Raw genomic sequence first — 20892 nt, 5'->3', positions numbered from 1 at the left:
CCTGCTCCTATGATGCTGCTTGGCCTGCTGTGTTCATCCAGCTCTACACCTTGTTATATCAGACAAGAGCAGATGTGTTTTCAAGCACAGAAATTTAAAACTTGCTGCTGGAGTTGCATTGTTTAACTGTTTCAGCTCTGACTCCTCATTCAGAGATATTGGGTAGCATGAGGTTCCTGCAGGTGCACTTTAGGAACCAAGTCCATTTGCCATGTAAAGTTATTTCAAGCCAAACAGAACATACAGCTGCAATTCCCAGCAAGTTATCCCTGCAACATGCCCCCATATAATAGAAGTGACGGGAAAAAATGAGACAAATTTTGTGTAAAGTTGTCAATGGAGCTGACATTCTTCCTAAATATGGTCCCAGTCACTGGTAGGATGCGATAATTGTGCCTCTAGCATTTCTGTAAATTCTACTGGTCAGTTTCACCATTCTTCAAAACAACTAGACAGTTTTTTCTACTCCTCTAAGATACCTCATGAGCAACCAGCTCTCAGGTGGTTATAGTAGGAAGATTATAGGAGGCACTTATGAAATCTTAATGCAATCAGGCAGATTCAACATGTAAAACATTTTGTGAAAGGGAAATCACGTTTGATTAATGCATTGAAGTTCTTTGAGGAAATAACATGCAACAAAGATTAAGAGGTTCTGGTGAATACATGATACTTAGATTACCAGAAGTAATTTGACAAAGTGTCACATCAAAGATTATTATTCAAAAATATTAACTTGTGTTGTAAGGTATAATATATCAGCTTGGCTAATATTGCAGATAGAGGATTGGTTGATTAGCGGGAAGCCGGAGGTGAGCATAAATGGAGGATATGATAGGTGGTCCGCTGCAGAAGGAACAGAAAAGCAGCATTTTACTTAAGTGGGAAACGATTGCAAAACTCTGAGGTGCAGAATGATATGGATGTCCTGGTACATGAATCACTATCATATGGAATATAAAACTAGGGACCACTTGAGACTGCTGTCTAATGCATTTCTGAGACCACATTTGAAGTACGGTGTACAGTTTTGCACTCCTTATTTAAGAAAGATTGCAAATACATCAGAAACGTTTCAGAGAAGATTTTCACGGCTGATAACTGGGATGAGGTGATTGGTACCTTACGTGGAAAGTTTGTACAAGCTAGGCCCATAGCCGTTGGAGTTAGAAGAATGAGGGGTGGTCTTATTGGGGAAGATAAGATCCTGAGGGGACTTAGCAGGGGGGTTGCTGAAACAATGTTTCCCCTTGTGAGAGAAACTAGAACTAGGAGACACCGTTTAAAAATCAAGGATCTCTCATTTAAGATGGCGTCAAGGATGGCTTTTCCTCTCAGAGGATGTGACCATTTAGAATTCTTATTTTCAGAGAGTGGTGGTGTCAAACATTGAATATTTTAGGGCAGAGGTAGATAGATTCTTGACTAATAAGCAACCCAATGGTTATTGAGGGGATAAGCTGCAATGTGGAGTTGAGGCCACAATCAGATCAACCATGAACTTGTTAAACGGCAGATTATGTTGGAGGTTCCAATTGGCCTATTCTTTCTCTTAATATGTTCGCATATCGTCCAGACTAATACATTGTGGCCTGAGGTATTGCACAGGATGGACTGATCATCCTCTTCCCTCTATTAGAATACACAGCATCGTTCATCAGTTGTTCACAATATGCAGAACTGTGAATTAGCTTGCCTGCTCGAATTTGCACTGAGCAACAAAGTTATTATTGATGCATGAAAATGATCAATGATAGATTAGAGAACATCGGATAAAGCCACTTTTATTCGTGAGCTGACAAGTTTCTTATCTTCCAAAATCTAAGGGAAAATTCTTGTTGAGGTAGCTGCATTTCTGGTTTTTTGCTTTAATAGCTATATAAATCCAAAAAGCCTTTCTCAGAGGAAATATTATTCCATAATTTCATTACTTGCTTCAACTAGAAAATCCTGCAAAGTAAATCTTACTGAGAGTCAATAACCATGGCTTTTTCTGAAAGACAGAACTTAATGCGCTGCTATATTATACTTTGTTGACAGCATCTGGTCAGTGTGAGGCAGCTATTAATAAGACAAATCAGTTACTCAGGAGCATCTGGACAACATAGGACTACAAGTCAGAATGAAATATACTGACATTGTGCAGATGATTGGTGGTGTATTTCTGGAGTAAGCATTGCAGTTTAGGTCACGTACTCTTAAAAAGCATGTATGCGCAGTAGAATTCCACAATTTAAGGACACTAACTTATGAAGGAAGACTCACTGATGAAGAAGGGTGATGGGAGATCAGTTTTACATCAATCAAATAGAAACAAATATACAGTCAAGAGCTGGCTTCCTCAAGGTGTAAGATGATGTAGACTGTACACATGCATGTTAAGAGATCTATATCATAGTAGAGCAGACTTAAGTACTAATGTTTTTATTTCTGTGTTTTTAAAAACTAAGGGACTGAAATGAGAAAAACTGATTGAAAAACCAGTGCTTCAGTTCTGCAATAAATCTGATATCAATGGCAGGCATTGTCAACAAAAAAAGTAGTAATTGAAGTTCAGATTGGAGAAGATCTGGAGCCAAGGGTGTGTACTGATACAGCTCTTATTGGCAACAAGAAGCTGATTGATAGCTGTCACCAGTGAACAAATCGATGACAAAAAACATTTGCTTGCCAACAACGGAGGGATTAGCTCCTGGATGGCTAAGTAGCTTAGAGCTGGAAACCAGTTAAAGAGTGACAGAGAGAGAGAGAGGTGAAGAAAAAGTGTGGAAAATCAGTCAGTTTGTACTTCTGGGAAATGAGTGGAAGCCTCCAGAGAAAGATGTCTGAACAGCAAGGGGTCCATCAGCCAAAGAAGAATCATCTCAAACAAAAATAGAAATTGCAGGTGATAGCAATTCTGGTAGCATCTGTGGGAAGAAAGCAGAGTTACTATTTCGAGTCCGGTGACTCTTCATCAGTTACTCAGGAGCATCTGGACAACATAGGACTACAAGTCAGCATGAAATATACTGACATTACACAGATGATTGGTGGTGTATTACTGGAGTAAGCACTGCAGTTTAAGTCATTCTAGTCTTAAAAAGTATATATGTCAGTAGAAAAGGTTTAGAGAACATTAAATACATAATTTCTAATGAAGAGTCACTGGGCTCAAAACAATAACTCTGTTTTCTTCCCACAGATGCTGCCAGATCTGTTTCACCAGCAATTTCTGTTTTTGTTTCAGATCTCCAGCATCCATAGTTCTTTGTTTTATTGTAAGGATCATCTCCATATTGGAACCAGGAAGTAAAGACAATTGAACTGGCTTTCCAGTTTTTCTACCTTCACAAATAAATGATTTTTCCTATTTGTCTGTGTTTGCGCATGTGTGAGTGTGTGAGAAAGACAGAGAAATTGGAAAAAGGTGGGTTGATTAGGAAGAGTCAGTGCAGATTCCTTATAGGGAAATCACAGCTAACTAAATTGTTGGAGATTTCTGAGGAGGTAACAGAAGGAGTAGACTAAGGTAAAGCTGTTGACGTTGTGTTCACGGACCTCTAGAACACATCTGATACAGTGCCAGACAACAGACTTGTGAGAAAAGTTGTAACACATGGGATGAAAAGGACAGTAGTAACACGGATACAAATTTGTCTGAGTGATAGGAAACAGAGTCTAATGGTCAATGGATAGATATTAATAACATAGATCTTGGTGTGCAGTAGACAATCTCAGTGTGCAGATGATACAAAAATTTGGAGGCATTGTAAACTATGAGGAGGGCACTGTAGAACATCAAAAGGACAGACAAGTTGATGGAGTAGGCAGATATGTGGCAGCTGAAATTCAATGCCAAGAAGCATGAGGTGATGCATATTGATAAGAAAAACATGGACAGACAATACAAATTAAAGGATGCTATGCTAAAAATGTGCAGAAACAGAGGGGCGTGGATGTGTATTAGTGTATGTGCAAAGAAAATTGAATGCAACAGGAAGGTGGAGAGGTCGGTTAATAAAGCATGCAGTATCCTGGGCTTTATTAATAGGGTCATACAGTACAACAGCAGGAAGGTTATGGTGAACTTGTATATGTTGCTTGTTTGACCTCACCTGGAGTATTATGCATAGTTCTGAGTGCCACACTGTAGGAAGGATATGAATGCTTTACCACAAAGGATCCAAGGATGAGTAACCAGTTAAGACGGTAAATTGGAGAGGTTGGACAGGTTGATGACTGGTATCCTTGGAGAGAAGAAAGCTAACATGAGATTTGCTAGAAATTTTCAAAATCACAAGGAGACTGAATAGAGTAGATAGGGAGAATCTGTTCCTGCTCACAAACAAATTGAGAATGACAGGGCACAGATTTAAAATGATTTACAAAAGAAGCAAAAATGATGTGGGAATAAAAATCTTCCAATAACTGGTTTTGGTCTAGACTGCACTGCCTGGAAGTGCGTTGGAAGCATTCAATTGATGCAATCGAGACATTTTTTTCTGTTCAAATAATCATCCAAAGTACAACGCTGTGGAGAAAAGGCAGCAGAATGGCACTAAGTCATGGTGCTCATCTGGAGATTTGGTGCAAACTGGTCAGTCAAATGGCCTCCTTCTGTGCAATAACACTTCTGTGATTTAGTTTCTTGTTTCCCTTCCTGATGTGTGGAAATACTTCCAGCTATGTTAAGCACATCCATCTTCTGCAAATATGACCATGAATCTACCTAAGCAGACACATAGGACTTGAATATTTCTTTCCCAACATTGAAAAATTACTTTCCAACAAGTTGCTCTTTAGTGTATTACATGCACTGTAGTAGAATTTCAATAAAAATTAGCCTGTTCTATATTGGAGATTAGCTCCATTATCAACTTGTGGATCCAACAGTCATTGGCAATATTTATACAGAATGCTTGATCTCTAAATCTACAATAGCCTTTTTGTTGCTTTGTGCAACCTGACAATACTAAAAAGGTCACCTTATTTAATTAATTGTGTGTTATTATGCCCATTATTAGCATAAATTATGGATACACTTTTCTAGTAAACCATTACATATCTGATATGCTACCATACATGATGCTTCCTGTAAATCAAACTGCTTTAGTCTCTTGGTTTCAATTATAAATACCAGATAGAGATGATGGAATAGAAGAAATGAGAACACCTCACAGAAACAAAGGGCTGGATTTAATGGAGGGAAGAGCTCATGTTCCCTTCCTGGTGGTGCCAGTGAACATTGCTGATTAGTTCAGCGGGCTGAGGGTGGCAGACCGGGATTCCTGGCAGCTGCTGGTGAGATGTCAATGAGGTTCAATAATGAGCCGAGTGACACCCATCATTCCCGAGTCCACCACAGTTTACTGATGGCTTGAAGGTTACATGGGGGCTGCATTGCTTCCATGTTGGCTTGGTGACCACTCAGCAAAAGAGACTGGATTTTCCAGGAACGTCCTGGATGGGTGATGTGGGGGTTTATGGGGGTAGGTTCCATCACTGTCAGACTCTGTACCCGATCAAGGGATCTGACACTGTGATGTGGTGCAGGGTTTAGCTTTTGGTGCAATCCCCTACCCATTGAAATCAAACCCTGCTCTTGCCTCCGACTCTCTGCGCCTTCCTCTCCCATGATTCTTAATCCACGATTTCTGTCCTACCTTCACTCACCTTTGGTCTGGGCTCCCTCAGCAATTCTGGAGATATTTTCTAACGTACCTCTTCAGAGGTATTAGACACCTCTGGAGTAGTTGGATTTGACCTCAGGCCTATCCTCTGGTGGGTACATTGCTATAAGCTGCCACTGCTCCTGCTAGTGGAAAGACTTCTGCCGCCTGGTACCATACCCAGGGGGAAGGCCTGATGGTGACCACTTAAGTGCCTGCAAAATGCTTGATTCCTTCATCCCTCTTCACCCATCTCCCTTGCCCCCACAGAAATGATGTGGATTCCCACTGGTGCTCTGATTGGTGGGTTAGACCTCCTTTGGCCTGACAGAATTGCAGCCATAATTTGTGCATTTGAACATTGTCAGGCAATCAAAGGGAAAGGCATGTCTAAACTCTAACTGTGTCAAACTTTAGAGCTCAGGAGTAAACCCCATCTGAATCATTCAGGGCTATTAAAACGCTAACTGAATCACAATGTGGAGCTTACTTAACGTTATCAACTCTTAATGTCAGAACGTATTTTAGCACCATTTTGGAATGTTCACTGCACTTTCTCCAGAGATGACCTGATTCACCTGTGCCACATATGGACGGTGGGTTGGCACTTGATCTGATTACACAATATCTTCAGTCTTTAGCTGAAAGAAATTAAAGCAAACTGTTACACTGGCTCTGTGCTGAATCACCTTCAAGTAATCCCTTCCCATGTGGAGAAGTGACCTTTCCACAGCGCTAGTTGTTGGATTTCTAATATCCTTTCAAAGCATAGAAATCTTTGTCAACTTGAACAAAAATTGCCTCAATTTTATTACATTGACAATGATTTTTTTTGGATCAATGTGGAACATTTTGACCTGCTCCAATTACGCATACACTCTCTATAATATCCTTATGAGTTGCTTGATAGCTTTATTACTTCAGTAAGATTTTATGAAGATGGAGGTGGTGCATGTCAGCTCTCAAATGATTAGCCCAGACTTTGGCTTTAAGACCAGAAAAATAATAATACCATACATAAATACTTTGGACATTGAATTGGAATGATAAATAAATCCCATACAGAGTAATTTATTTGCTAAAAGAAATTGTTAGCATCAATATTGCGATTATATTTGAATTTAATCAGTGAATGACTGTGAATGTTAGCACTGAAGACAGCATCTAGTTGCATCCAGCCAGTTGTAAATGGGTAGCCATTGCACAGTTACTTTTTGTTGTTTTCCACTGCTCTCCGTTTTTTTAGACACTGGTGCATTTATCAACCACTTGACTGTATGTATCAATAGTGTCTACATTTCAGTGCTGCCATATGGCTTAAAGGCCAATCAAAGTTGTGCAGCTATTTAATGTTGACACTGCTGCCAATTTTGTTTTCAATTACGTTTCCTCACATCTGTTAGCTCCCCACTGCACACTAGCATAGAGTTCCACAGACACCAGAAATCCTAATGCGAGGTTGTAGACTTGCTCGCTGAGCCGGTGTGTTTGGTTGCAGACATTTTGTCACCCTGCTAGGTAACATTGTCAGTGCACCTCCGGTGAAGCGTTGGTGTTGTGTCCCGCTTGTTATTTATATGTCTCAGTTTGCTGGGGTGGTGGAATTACTTCCGGTTCTGTTTTTCAGTGATTTGTATATTGGGTCCAGTTCAATGTGTTTGTTGACGGAGTTCTGGTTGGAATGCCAGGCCTCCAGGAATTCCCTGGCGTGTCTCTGTTTGGCTCATGCTATTATGGATGTGTTGTGTCTTCTTGTTGTGGTCTGTCGTGGAGACAACAACGACAGACCACAACAAAAAGACACAATGCGGCCAGACACACTAGTCACCCTACCGTACATCAGGGATATATCAGAGATGACCACAAGACTACTCAGACCCCTAGGTATCAGGATTGCCCACAAACAAACAACCACCCTGCAACAGCTACTGATGAACGTAAAGAATCCCATATCTACAATCAATAAAACTAACACAATATACAAAATACCATGCAAGGGCTGTGAGAAACATTACATGGGCCAAACTGGAAGAAAACTGGCAATAAGGATACATGAACAACAACTAGCAATCAAGAGACATGACCAATTCTAACTGGTCTCAATACACACAGACAAAGAAGGACATGAATTTGAGTGGGACAACACATCCATAATAGCACGAGCCTAACAGAGACATGCCAGGGAATTCCTGGAGGCCTGGCATTCCAACCAGAACTCCATCAACAAACACACTGAACTGGACCCGATATACAAACCGCTGAAGAACAAAACCAGAAGTAATACCAACCACCCCAGCAAACCGAGACATATAAATAACAAGCAGGACGGAATAGCAACGCTTCACCGGAGGCGCACTGACGATGTTACTGAGCAGGGTGACAAAATGTCTGCCACCAAACGCACGGCTTGGTGAGCAAGTCTACAACCTCTTCCACAACCCGAGCTATAAATCTTCTTGAAAATTTCAAAGTCTAATGTGTATTACTGAAATATTTATCTTTTGTGTGAATTGTGACATGAGTAGTAATGGGTATGACTGATCCTGCTCTCACTTCACATTTTACAGGTACACATAATCATTGAGTTATCATTGGGTAAAAGTAACTCTTGCTGAGACAAAGTATTGTCAAGGTAGTTTCTTAAATGCTTCCCCGAATAAATAACCTAACTCAAAACAAAGAATATACTCAGAAATCTCCTGATCCAAACAGTTCAGTAAAATGCAGGGTAGCATATTTATTCACTCAGCCTGTATAGAGCCAAGGCTTCCAATGTGAAAAACAATTTAGACAATGTTGGGAATAGTGAACAAACTTGATCCTTATTCGCTGAAACAATGCATGTTCATGACTATCTTGATTTAGGTAGCATATCCAGAAAGAAACTAAATACTTTAGCCCAATATTGGAAGATTTGGTTAGTTTGAAAGGTCAGGTGAAGAGTAGGGATACAACATTTTTTGCTAAACAAAGTTATAAAAAATTCAAATATTCTAAACCTTAATGCATTACATGTTCACGTTTTTGAGACAGAGTACAGTATCTGTCAACACTTTGAAATGCTGATTTTCTGATTTTACTTTTAAAAAGACAAGAAAAATGGTTGAATATTTCCAAAACCAGAACACAAAAGCATTTTAAATTTATCAGGCATCGTGCAAAATATAATGCATTCGTGTTTAAGGAATGGTATAAATCTTCAAATCTGCAGTATTTTACCTTGGGCAGTGTAGACTAGCTCACTGTAAATAGCTGGTGGAATCACAGGTGAAGGCAACCCTCTTAAGTAATGCTTCAGTGCACCTGCAATGATGTGGATGTCATACTGATCGATATCAACAGCTGCCATATCTGCAACATGAGGAACAGGATTAGAAACCAGCGCGACTTTATGAGCATATTTCATATTCTTTCTTACTGCATTTATGTTGTTGACTACATAGTTTTGTCTGCTGTTATAGTTTTGATTGTCCAGCTTGGGGTAAGATTACATTAGTTTTCTCATCCTCCAAGTTAAAACGTAGTCATAGTTTATTACATCAGAACTGCCAGGTACTTGAATCTGCCGGTAGCACCTCTCGTCAAATTACTTTTCTTCTTGTCAGATCATCTCTTTGAAAGAACAATTTACACAAGATAGTTTTGTTTTTATTCATAAGGGGATAGATTTTGGTTCCCTCACCAAGAGTAAATGCACAAGATAGTTCAGAAATGCAATCGCATGAACACTTTTTATCAGAGAATTGGAGATTCATATCCAATAGTTACTTGATTTATCTTTGCTATTCTTGATCAAGTCTATGTTTGGAGCATCGCAAGTGGATGAAAGCAAAAAGGTTCCCTCAAGGCAGGAATGAAAATTCTATAATTACATCCTCAGCGCAATTCTAGTTTTAAGATAATTGTTGAATAAATGTTAGTCATAGTCACATCATTAAAAATTCAACAAGGTACCGATCAAAGGGTTAGTAGGGATAAATGAGTTGGAAGACAATAAGGGAAGGAGGGCAAAATGACATATGGGAGAGATACTTTGAGTTGAAAAAGTCAAACAAAAAAGAATGGAAAGCGACGTGTCACACATTAATCATCCCCAATGGCAGAATAAAGTTACAAGGTTCCAAGAGCACATTGCAGAGAACAGCATTTGATGTAATGTGCTAGTATAACAAGTTCTTTGCCATCATAAGTGTGCAATAGCACATTATCAAAACTATTTTAGTCCTGTACTCATATCGTCCTGCAATAAAGGCCAATATCCATTGGCCTTCCCAATAACTTCCTGCACCTGAATGTTAACATTCAATGTCTTACTGACAACAGCACCTATTTCTCTTTGTATATCTACCTCTTACCATACTACCTCTTACAATGTAAGAAATACACTGCACATCTGGTCCTCCTATCAAAATAGATAGATGACCTCATATTTTGACATATTATCATCCTCTGTCATGTTCTAGCCCATTCATTATGCCTGTTCATCTTTACATCCTTCAATCCTACACTTTATGTCTTCTCCCAACGCAGATTCCCACTTAACTTGGTGTCATCTTCAAATTTAGAGATATTAGTTTGGTCGCCACATCCAAATCATTGGTATATATCGTGCACAGCAGAGGGAAAAGCATTGATTCTTGTAGTACCCCTGCTAGGCCCAAGAATCGTATTCTGTCATATTTTGTTTCTGCCTTTGTCAATCCTTAATCCATGGCAGTACATTAACTTCCTTTTTCATGTGCCTTAACTTTGCTAACCAACATCCTATGGGGTACATTATCGAAAGCCTTCTGAAAATCCAAGAATAGCAACAATTTAAAAAAGAACCCAACAACTTTGTCAAACTTGATTTTTTATTCATCATTCACAAATCCATGACGACTATGCCCAATCAGATTATTATTATCCAAATGTGTCTATATATCACATCCCTCATGATAATAAAGTCTAGCATTGTCCCTACTACTGATGTATGGTTTACAGGTCCACAGCTTCCTGCTCTCTCCCTCCTTCTCTCAGTCACCTTTTAAATACAGTGGTGACAGTTGCTAGCTCCCAGAATCACTCCAGAATATACAGAATGTTTGAAAATGATCACCATGTTCTGGTGCAAGGGCTTCAACATCATTAATTTAAAATTCATCTTTAAGATTGCTTGTGTGGGAATATGGCCATTTTTTTAGTTATCAGCTTTGATATAAGATTAATTGTTGAGAGTTTGTACGCTGTTCTGTGTATAAATTAGTTTGCTTCTTGCACTATTCATTATGAATTAAATTAAGCAGACCCAAATAACATTATCTATAAAGTCATTCAAATTGAATCAAGATTGCATCTTTCACTTGTAGTATTCAACTGACTGATAAAACTGTTAAAACTTCAAATTATTCAGCAAAGCTATGATGAATTATTAACTCTCAATAATTTTCTTCTATATGGCTACTGAATGGAATGTTATCTGACCCACATGAAACAGTTTAAGTGGCATTCGTCAGACATTGGAACCATGATGTGGAGGTACTGGTGTTGGATGCAGGTAGACAAGGTCTGAAATCACACAATACCAGGTTATACCCAACAGGTTTATTGGAAAACACAAGCTTTCGGAGCCTCACTCCTTCTTCAGGTGTTAGTGACAGAGGTAGTATCAGACATAGAATTTATAAGGAAAAGATCAAAGGGTCACACCACTGGTGAGGATATTCGAAACAAACCTAAGATGCTGTTAAATCTTTAATCAGTTAGACGTTTTAAATTAATTAATATGTATATGTAAATCCCCAAATTCCTTTCAAGTCACTGCCCTGAGAGAAATAAGGGTTTTATCAGTGCAAAGAAGAAGTGACATTTTAGGTCAGACAATGCATGTTAAGTATGAGGCCTTGTTTAGAATCTGTTTGAGTTTTAGTTTGAAATCAGACTGGTTTTATTTCTAAAATATGAATTTATAAAATGCCACAATGACTGACTGTCTATAAATTGTGTGCTTTTTGAACAAAATAGAATGTGTCTGCAAATACATATTGACCCCATAGATTCTCATGTGTGCATATGTGGGTGCGTGGGTGCGCGCATGCGAGCTTGAGAGACAGTGTGTGTTATGAGAGAGGATCTGAGTGAGAGTGTGTGAGAGAGTGTGAGTGAGTGTGTGTGTACACATGCGTGTGTGTGTGTGTGTGTGTGTGTGTGTGTGTATGTGTATAGTGTGGAGGGGTCACCTGTTGTGCGACATGAACCCAAGATCCTGGTTGAGGCCGTTCTCATGGGTACGGAACTTGGCTGTCAGCCTCTGCTCGGCGACTCTGCGTTGTTGTGTATCCCGTAGTCCACTTTGGAAAACGTTTACCCGAAGATCTGTGGCTGAATGTCCTCGACTGCTGAAGTGTTCACCCACTGGGAGGAAACACCCCTGTCTGGCGGTTATGCGCAGTGTCCATTCATCACACAATTTATAGACAGTCAATGTGGCGTTTTATAAATTCCTACTTTAGAAATAAAACCAGTCTGACTCCAAACCAAAACACAAACAGACTCTAAACAAGGCCTTACACCTAACATACATTGTCTGACCTAAAATGTCACCTCTTCTTTACACTGAGAAAACCTTTAGTTCTCTCAGGACTGTGACTTGAAAGGAATTCGGGGTTTACATATACACATTAATTAATTAAAACCTTCTAACTGATTAAAGATTTAACAGCATCTTAGGTTTATTTAATACATCCTCATCAGTGGTGTGACCCTTTAATCTTTTCCTTATAAATTCTGTGTCTGATACCATCTCTCTCACTAACACCTGAAGAAGGCGTGAGGCTCCGAAAGCTTGTGCTTTCAAATAAACCTGTTGGACTATAATCTGGTGTTGTGTGATTTCAGACGGAACGGCAGAATACTCCCTGCCAAAATTCCTCTAATTTCTCCAGCCGCTGTGTGGACCTGTGAGGTCTATGCTTGGTGGGAGAAACTGCAAGTAAATGCATCGGCCTTGCATCAGCATTCCAGTTGGTATGCATGTACCCTCGGAGGGGAAAGTGGCTCCCTGTATTACTGTGACAATTTTATTTAAACTCAACATCATGTCTCGTGTCCCTTTCCTCCTTGCTACCTCACAATTACTGCTTCACTCAAAAACCTTCCGCCTGTGGAGTAAAGGCGTAACTATAACTTTCCTGGAATTGATGTTACTGAGTGTTTGCATAAGGAGCTACATTTTGAGGAGGCCAGAACAAGATGAACTGGGCCCCGAGTATGTCATGTCTTTGTCAGACTCTCCCCTACACTTTCTAGTGAGCTGTGTTGCTTTCAATAAAACATGTTAATCTTCATGCACCCGAGTGTTGACCTGAACTTACTAAACAATGAATCTATAACAATATTGTTTTCCCCAAATGCATGTGATTACTGGTGAAAATCTGCCAAACAAAATGTAGTAGTGACCCTCAAAGGAATCATTTTATTTAAAAAATTTTGAGATTTGATAAGATACTTAGGTAATGTAAGTCTTTCTTTCAAAGCCTATTTTCTAAGGTTGGCTATAACCTTGTGAATTAGAACTGGATGCCAATTACCACTGGAAGGTAATTATATCTTTTAATCTGATGATCAATGCATTCTGTTAGCATTGTTAATATGCCTAAGTGCACACTGGAAAGACATCATCATTGCATTAGGAAATGCAGGAAAAGAACAAAACGCATTCAAATTGATAGCCTGGCACAATAACCTGTCACTCATGTTTAGTTAATCCAGGTTGCCATTGAAACACGGCTTGAATTTTACATAGACCTTGTGTCTCCAACATCACAACAGCAAATCCTGAGTTGAACTTGCTGGCAGCTGTGTTGTCTTTACCACATGCAGAATGCTCCCTGACTGCCTGTGGGCCCACTATCTAATTCAGGAAGGCGGGTGAGCTACTGTTGCTACTGACAGTCCAACCTGAAGGCCAGTGGCTCTGAAACCATAGCAGGGTGCCCAGGCAAGGTGGGAGCTGCAGAAAGACACTGCAGACCTCAGAAGCTGGGCCAGGTAGATTGTTTTGAATTATTCAAAAATAAAATGCCAGGGTTGAATGTCGAAAGGAAAAGCCCTGCAGGGAAACTGATGAAGATGTGAGGCTGCCTTTCCTTCTCATAGTAGTCTCTTTGGACTATTCAGCCTGGAGCTTACTCCCAACACAGCAGCTACTACCATTACACTGGCAGCACTCTATTAGACTTTAATTAGACTTTTGTGTTATGGCAGTTCACTGGCCACCTCCTTGAATTGGGCACAGCCTCTCCACATCTGGTTCTACCACTGAGAAAATGCCCTGGTGCCAATGGAACCACATTGGTGAGCTGATTTAATGCAGCTCACTGTGATTTGTCTGGCATGCTCTGCTGCTCAGTCGACTTCTTGGAGGCTGGGAAAATTCTGTCACTGAGCTCTGTCTGAGCCCTTGAGGCAGGTACACCTTTGTGCCTGACACCACCCTCTAACCATTCTTTACCTTGTTTAAGTGGTAAGTAACCAGTCTTTAAGCATCCCACTAGTGTCCAGACAAAAGGTACCGCAGAAAAATAATGGCACCTATGTGGAAAGTCAGGGCCACAACCTCACTGTCAGATTTTTGAAGTTTGTTCTAGATATCCAAAGGCAAAACATCATTTCAGTCGCTTCCCTCAGAAAAGAGAGCTGGATTCTGACTGAGTTGTGGTCATTGTAAAATTATTTATAACAGAGCAGATTGATCTTGTATAAATAGATTACATCCTTGTGAGACATACTCTGCATCAGAAGTACCAGAAAGTCAGATTGACACTATAGCCATTTTGTTCCCAACCTATTCCCAAACATACAATGTAAATCCGAACCTGCAGCACAGAACTACAAAATTGATACCTGGTGCACTCTGATAATGCATTAGTATTGCAAGAACAGCAATGTAATTTTTGCATCAAAATGAGAACGGAACAGTCAATCGTGGTCATGCAAGATTGGAACATCTTCCCCTACATCCATTAATACCTTATTCCATCACTCATGGATTAATTTGTTGCTTTTTCTGTCCTGTCCATCCCACAATTACTTTTTACTCATGTTCCACCTAGCACTGTATATCATTGTCAATGGTTTATTTTCCCATTTCAACATCTAACCCTCTTGTGGAACCCCACGATAAAAACAAATACAAAGGCTGACTGGTGAGTCTTGGCACACAGACCATGAAAAAGTAACTGATTGAAATATACTTATACTGATTTTCCACACAGGACAGAGAGCTTCGAATTTGTGCCAGTATAAAAGTAATAATATCAAATTGGCTATCCATTTACATTACAGACTGCCTATCCTCTATCATCCATTTGGCATGATCATGAAAAATCAAAATAATCTCAATTAATGGAGCTCCTTTTTCTGATGTCTGTTTACATAGACTTATTTGTATTCAAAGTATATAACCAAATTGGAGATCATATTCAGAATACTGCAAGCAAAAGTATGTCTTCCTGTTTCTCCCTTGCTTTTACAATGCTAAACTACACTGTATCTGAACAATAATACATACATCTTTCCAGTGAGAAAATCTCTGTTTCAGTGTGTGATGGTGACACAGAGCAAATGTATATACCCTATCAGCCACACGTTTAACTGTGAACTGTGGAACTGCTATCCTTCTTGGAGATTGTATTTGAAATTGTGAACAGAATATTAAGTCTTTGTAATGCTTGCAGATATCCAGTGGCATTGCTTACAGCTACACTGAGGTCTGGAATATAACTAAGTTCCTTAGCTGCTAATCTGTTTTATTTGATTACTGCTCAGCTGTGCCCTATTGGAATTCCGATAATTTACATGTGAATTGCTGGTAATTGTTGGTAAATCTCAGTTTCAAAGGTCAGAACAGCCAAGCAGGCAGCACTGCCAACCATCCAGCCAACTGAGCTAATCGACCACCACTGGATCACAGCCAAGTTTGAACATCTTTTTTACATGGAAGATCTTGTTAGGACTAGGGTAAGGCTCACAACTGTGAGCAAAATAAATAGGATGAGGGAGAAGCCATCTGATTCCTCAAGCCTACTCTGCTATTCATTAATGTTGATCTGATCTTGCTTTCAACTCCACTTGCTGCCTGCTTCTCATAACTCTAGACACTCCTGCAATTCAATAATCTGTCTATCTAGATCTTGAATACATTCAATGACTCAGTCTCCAAAACTCTCCAGGGTAAAGTCAGAAATCACACAACACCAGGATATAGCCCAACAGGTTTATTTGAAAACACAAGCTTTTGGAGACTTACCCCTTCTTCAGGTGTTTGTGAGAGAGGCAGTATCAGACACAGAATTTATAAGTAAAAGATCAAAGGGTCACACCACTGATGAGGATGTACTAAACAAATCTAAGATGCTGTTAAATCTTTAATCAGTTAGGAGATTTTAATTGATTAGTATGTGTATACATAAATCCCAAATTTCTTTCAAGTCACTGCCCTGGGAGGACTAAAGATTTTGTCAGTGTAAAGAAGAGGTGACATTTAGGTCAGACAGTGCATGTTAGGTGTGAGGCCTTGTTTAGAGTCCGTTTGTGTTTTAGTTTGGAGTCAGGCTGGTTTTATTTCTAAAGCAGGAATTTATAAAACACCATATTGATTGACTGCCTATAAATTGTGTGCTTTTTGAAAAAAATAGAATGTATCTGCATATTCACCCCATAGATTCCCATGTGTGTGTGCATGTCTGTGTGTGCATGTGTGAGTGCGTGTGCGTGTGCATGTGCGTCTGCGTCTGCGTGCAGAGGGTATAGTCTGGTGGGGTCACCTGTAGTGTGACATGAACCCAAGATCCCGATTGAGGCCGTCCTCATGGATACGGAACTTGGCTATCAGCCTTTGCTCAGCGACTGTGTTGTTGTGTATCCTGAAGTACGCTTTTGAGGACGTTTACCCAAAGATCAGAGGCCAAATGCCCTTTACTGCTGAAGTACTCCCTCACTGGGAGGGAACACCCCTGTCTGGCAATTGTTGCATGGTGTCCATTCATCCATTGTTGTAGTGTATGCCTGCTATTGCCAATATACCATGCCCTGGGGTATCCTTACCTGCAGCGTATGAGATAGACAACGTTGGCCAATTCTCTTGGGTATCTGCTGTGTACATGGTGGGTGGTGTTCCCACGTGTGATGGTTGTGTCTGTGTTGAAGATCTGACATGTCTTGCAGAGGTTGCCATGACAGGGTTGTACAGTGTCGTGGTTGATGTTGTCCTGAAGGCTGGGTAGTTTGTTGCAAACAATGGTCTGTTTAAGGTTTGGCAGTTGTTTGAAAGTGAGAAGTGGAGGTGTGGGGAAGATTTTGGCGAGGTGCTCATCCTCATCGATAATGTGTTAAGGCTGCGGAGAACATGGTGTAGTTTCTCCACTCCCGGGAAATACTGGGCGACGAAGGATACTCTACCGGACATAATCCATGTCTGTCTTCTGAGGAGTTCATTACAGTTTTTTGCTGTGGCACGTCAGAACTGGTGATTGATGAGTTGAGCATTGTATCTTGTTCCTATGAGAGCATCCTTCAACACCTTCAGGTATCTGTCTCATTCCTCCTCATCCAAACAGATCCTGTGTATGCATAGGGCTTGTCGGTTGGGGGATGGCTGTTTCAATATTTTTAGGGTGGAAGCTAGAAAAGTGCAGCATTGTGAAGTTATCCACGGGCTTGCAGCAGAGTGAGGTACTGAGGTGTGCATCCCTGATGGAGATGCGTGTGTCCAAGAATGAGACTGATTCTAAAGAGTAGGCCATGGTAAGTCTGTAGTAGCATGAGGGGTGCTACTGTTGATGAAACCTGTTGATATCGCTATGTACTTGTTTCAGTGATTCCTCACTGTAAGTCCAAAGGAAGAAAATGTTGTCAATGTATCTGGTGTATAGCGTTGGCTGGAGGTCCTGTGCCGCAAAGAAGTCTTGTTCGAACCAGCGCATGAAAATGCTGGCATACTGGGGAGCAGATCTGGTCCCCATGGCTGTTCTGTACGTCTGGATGAAAACCTGGTTGTCGATCCACTCCAATGTAAAGAATTCAGAGCCCTTAAAGCGAAGAAATGCCTAATCTCTGTCTTAATAAAAATGACCCCTTATGCTGAAACTATGCCCCTCTAGTTCTAGATTCCACATGAGAGAGAACATCCCCATAGCATCTAGCATCACAAGACCCCTCAGAATTTTGTACATTATACCTCTATAAGATCACCTCTCATGCTACTAAATGCCCATGTTATAGGCCCAACTTTATAGGCAACAATCTTTTCTCACATTACAACCATCCCAGCAATAAACTTTCTCTGAACTGCCTCCGATATAAACGAACCCTCCTTCTATACAGAGACCGTATTAACACAGAGCTTTTGTATAAGGACATTCAGAATAGAACTGCAATTAAGGGATGTTCAGGGAAAGCAAAATGCAAAACAAAGAACTATTTGCGTTTCCTTGCTAGTTTCACTCTGTATTCCAGCAAGAAGGAATACAATAGGATTAAGTTTAGGGCCTGGTGCCTGCTACTTTTCACTGTATTCACGTGAGTACGTGTCAGTAAACCTATTTCAATTCAAACACACTTATGACAGGGGGGCTGGAGAAGAAGCAAGGGTGAAGCTGTGTTACTGTGAGTGAGTGAGTAAGAGGTAGGACATCTCCAACTTAAGGGGCAGAGAGCACTCTGATAATTGAGCTCAGCAGTTTCACTTAAAAAGGGGGTATTCTCTGGTAACAAGCAATATAATACTAATTTTACTGGTTATATTATAGACGAAATGGAGATGTAGAAGTGACTTCAAAGTTGCAATCTCATCTGAGGCAGAAAACAATTATAAAACATTTGAGATTTGCATGTGGTTTTTGATATATGGGTACCTGTTACTGAGTTTCTTAACTTGTCATTATTTCTAAATATCCATCTTACTTCCTCATAAACGAAAGCTATATTTCTCTAATATGAAGCACATTATTGTTCAGAAAAATGTGACTGAACACATCCTTGAAAACTTGATCAATGGGGGCAAAAGTGAGGCAGACATTTCTATTTTCTATTGTACCTACAAAAACATCTGAAAAATCAATAAAACATTCAAAAATGTTGGTGATGAAAATGTGTACTTTGTTTTGATAGGATGGATGAGACATTGGCATAAATAGGTCATAGTAAATGTGCTTGCACAATACCAATCCAGTCCTTGGTGGCATACAAAACTGCGCTGAATTTATGACTAATTAATATCAAGTGGGCAATTCTAGGAAGGAGCATGATGCTTGGAATGGAAATGAAAAACATGTTAAATTGGAGCAATGAATGCTGTTCTGATACTGTGCAGTGCCGAGAAAAGGGAATGATTATTTTGTATCAAACCATGCTTTGTCCAGTTTTGGTTACTGAATGAAGATATAGAGAGCTGCAATCTCCCTGTCCCATGAAAGTGAGTTTTAGAAAGTGTTGGGAAATCCAACAATTGCTCCCCAATGCTATCCCAATTTTAAGCAGCTTGCCAAGCAAAAGGCTACCACGAGAGTAGACTGCTGATACCACGGAAGGACGTATACAGGGCAATGAAACCAATTAAATCACAATCAATATTCATTTTCCCCAGCTCAACAACTTTGCCAACATTAATCCCACTGTGTCAGGAGCGTATCAACATGATGAATAGAGCCACCCTACCAAGGTTTGGGGTGTCATGAATTATTGAATTAACTGGGAGCCAAAGTGTTCACAGGGCCTTGGGAAAGGCTGCAAGCACTCTTCAAGAGGAAGAGTCCACCCTCCACCCTAAAGTCCCTCACAGCACTTTATCACCTCTTTGGCATTAAAGAGAGATCTTGAAGTGGCCCAAGGTCTTCCTTTCTGCCAGCAGTGCTCACCTTTTTCCAGGGGGTGCTGAATTGATACTATTGTGGGACATCCCACTTTCCTGGGTCACTCACTGTCCTTAATTCACCTTGATCCTAGTTCGTCTGGGGCTCCTCGATGCTAGACTCAGTCAAATAAGGCCTTGTTATCAAGGACGGTCACTCTCAACTTGCCTTTGAAATTCAGTTCTTGACTGTAATGAGGTTGGGGTTGATGGCCCTGGTGGAATCCAAATTGAACTCCACTAAGTAGTTTATTGCCAAGTAGGTGCTGTTTGATAAGTGCTGTTGATGACACCTTCCATCACTTTACTGATGATCACGAGTACACTGATGGTGTGGTAATTGGCCAGGTTGGATTTGTCCTGCTTTTACAGGACTTATCTGGGCAATTTTTTCACATTGTCAGGAAGATGCTGGTGTTATATCTGTACTGGAACATCTAGGCTAGGGACAAGGAAAATTTGCAAGCAAGTATCTTCAGGAATACTGCGAGAATGTGGTCAGATCCCATGGCTTTGTAGTATCCAGAGCTTCTTGATGGTTTTTGATGCCATGTGGTGTGAATCAATGCCCAAGTCTGGCACCTTTGATGTTGGTGTTCTTTAGAGGAGGCAGAGAAGGATCATCTGCTTGGCACTTCTGGCTGAAGATTGATGCAAAAGCTTCATCCTTATCTTTTGCACTGATGTACTGGGCTCCCCCATCATTGAGGATGGAGACTTTCTGTTGTGCTTCCTCCTCCATTAAGTTGTATAATTGTCCACCATGATTCACGACTAGATGTGGCTGGACTGCAGAGCTTAGAGCTGATCAACTCTTTGTGGAATCATTTAGCACTGTCCCTCACTTGCTGCTTATGCTGTTTGTTACGCAATTCGTCCGGTTTTTGTAGCTTCACCTCATTTGAGATACGTCTGATGCTGCTCGTGTCATGCACTCTTGCACTCTCATAATCATTTCACTTGATGGTAATGATAGAGTAGGGGATGAGGTTACAGATTGTGCTGAAGTACAATTCTGCTGCCGTTGATGGCTCACAGTGCATCATAGCTGCCAGTCTTGAGTTGCTAGATGTGTGCAAAATCTGTCCCATTTAGCATGGTGATAGTGCGACACAGGACAATGGCGGTTATTCTCAATGTGAAGGCAAATCTTCGTCTCCACAAGGACCGTGCAGTAGTTACTCTTACTGATACTGTCATGCACAGATGCATCTCCAGCTGGCAGAATCAGTAAGGGTTAGGTCAAGTATGCTTTTCCCTCTTGTTGGTTCCCTCACCACCTGCCACAGACCCAGTCTAGCAGTGATAGTAGGAACTGCAGATGCTGGAGAATCTGAGATAACAAGGTGTAGA

The 20892-nt window shown here is 40.5% G+C and overlaps 1 protein-coding gene across 2 annotated transcripts in view; it reads right to left on the bottom strand.

The window, feature by feature from the left end:
• Positions 1-20892, bottom strand: part of pik3r3b (phosphoinositide-3-kinase, regulatory subunit 3b (gamma)) — a 514779-nt gene that overhangs the window by 221750 nt on the left and 272137 nt on the right. The window contains exons 5-6 of one of the 2 annotated variants that reach the window (XM_048601936.1): positions 8871-9002; positions 4098-4229 (exon numbers count right to left, since the gene is read on the bottom strand). In XM_048601936.1, coding sequence (XP_048457893.1) covers positions 4098-4229; positions 8871-9002 — 264 coding nt within the window. The remainder of the gene's footprint in view (positions 1-4097; positions 4230-8870; positions 9003-20892) is intronic. The other variant, XM_048601937.1, reaches the window with a different exon arrangement.

This window comes from Rhincodon typus, chromosome 10 (genome assembly GCF_021869965.1).
Source record: "Rhincodon typus isolate 14 chromosome 10, sRhiTyp1.1, whole genome shotgun sequence".
NCBI classification, from domain to species: Eukaryota; Metazoa; Chordata; class Chondrichthyes; order Orectolobiformes; family Rhincodontidae; genus Rhincodon; species Rhincodon typus.
Note: the sequence above shows the minus strand (reverse complement) of the source record. Positions and strands in the feature narration are given on the sequence as shown.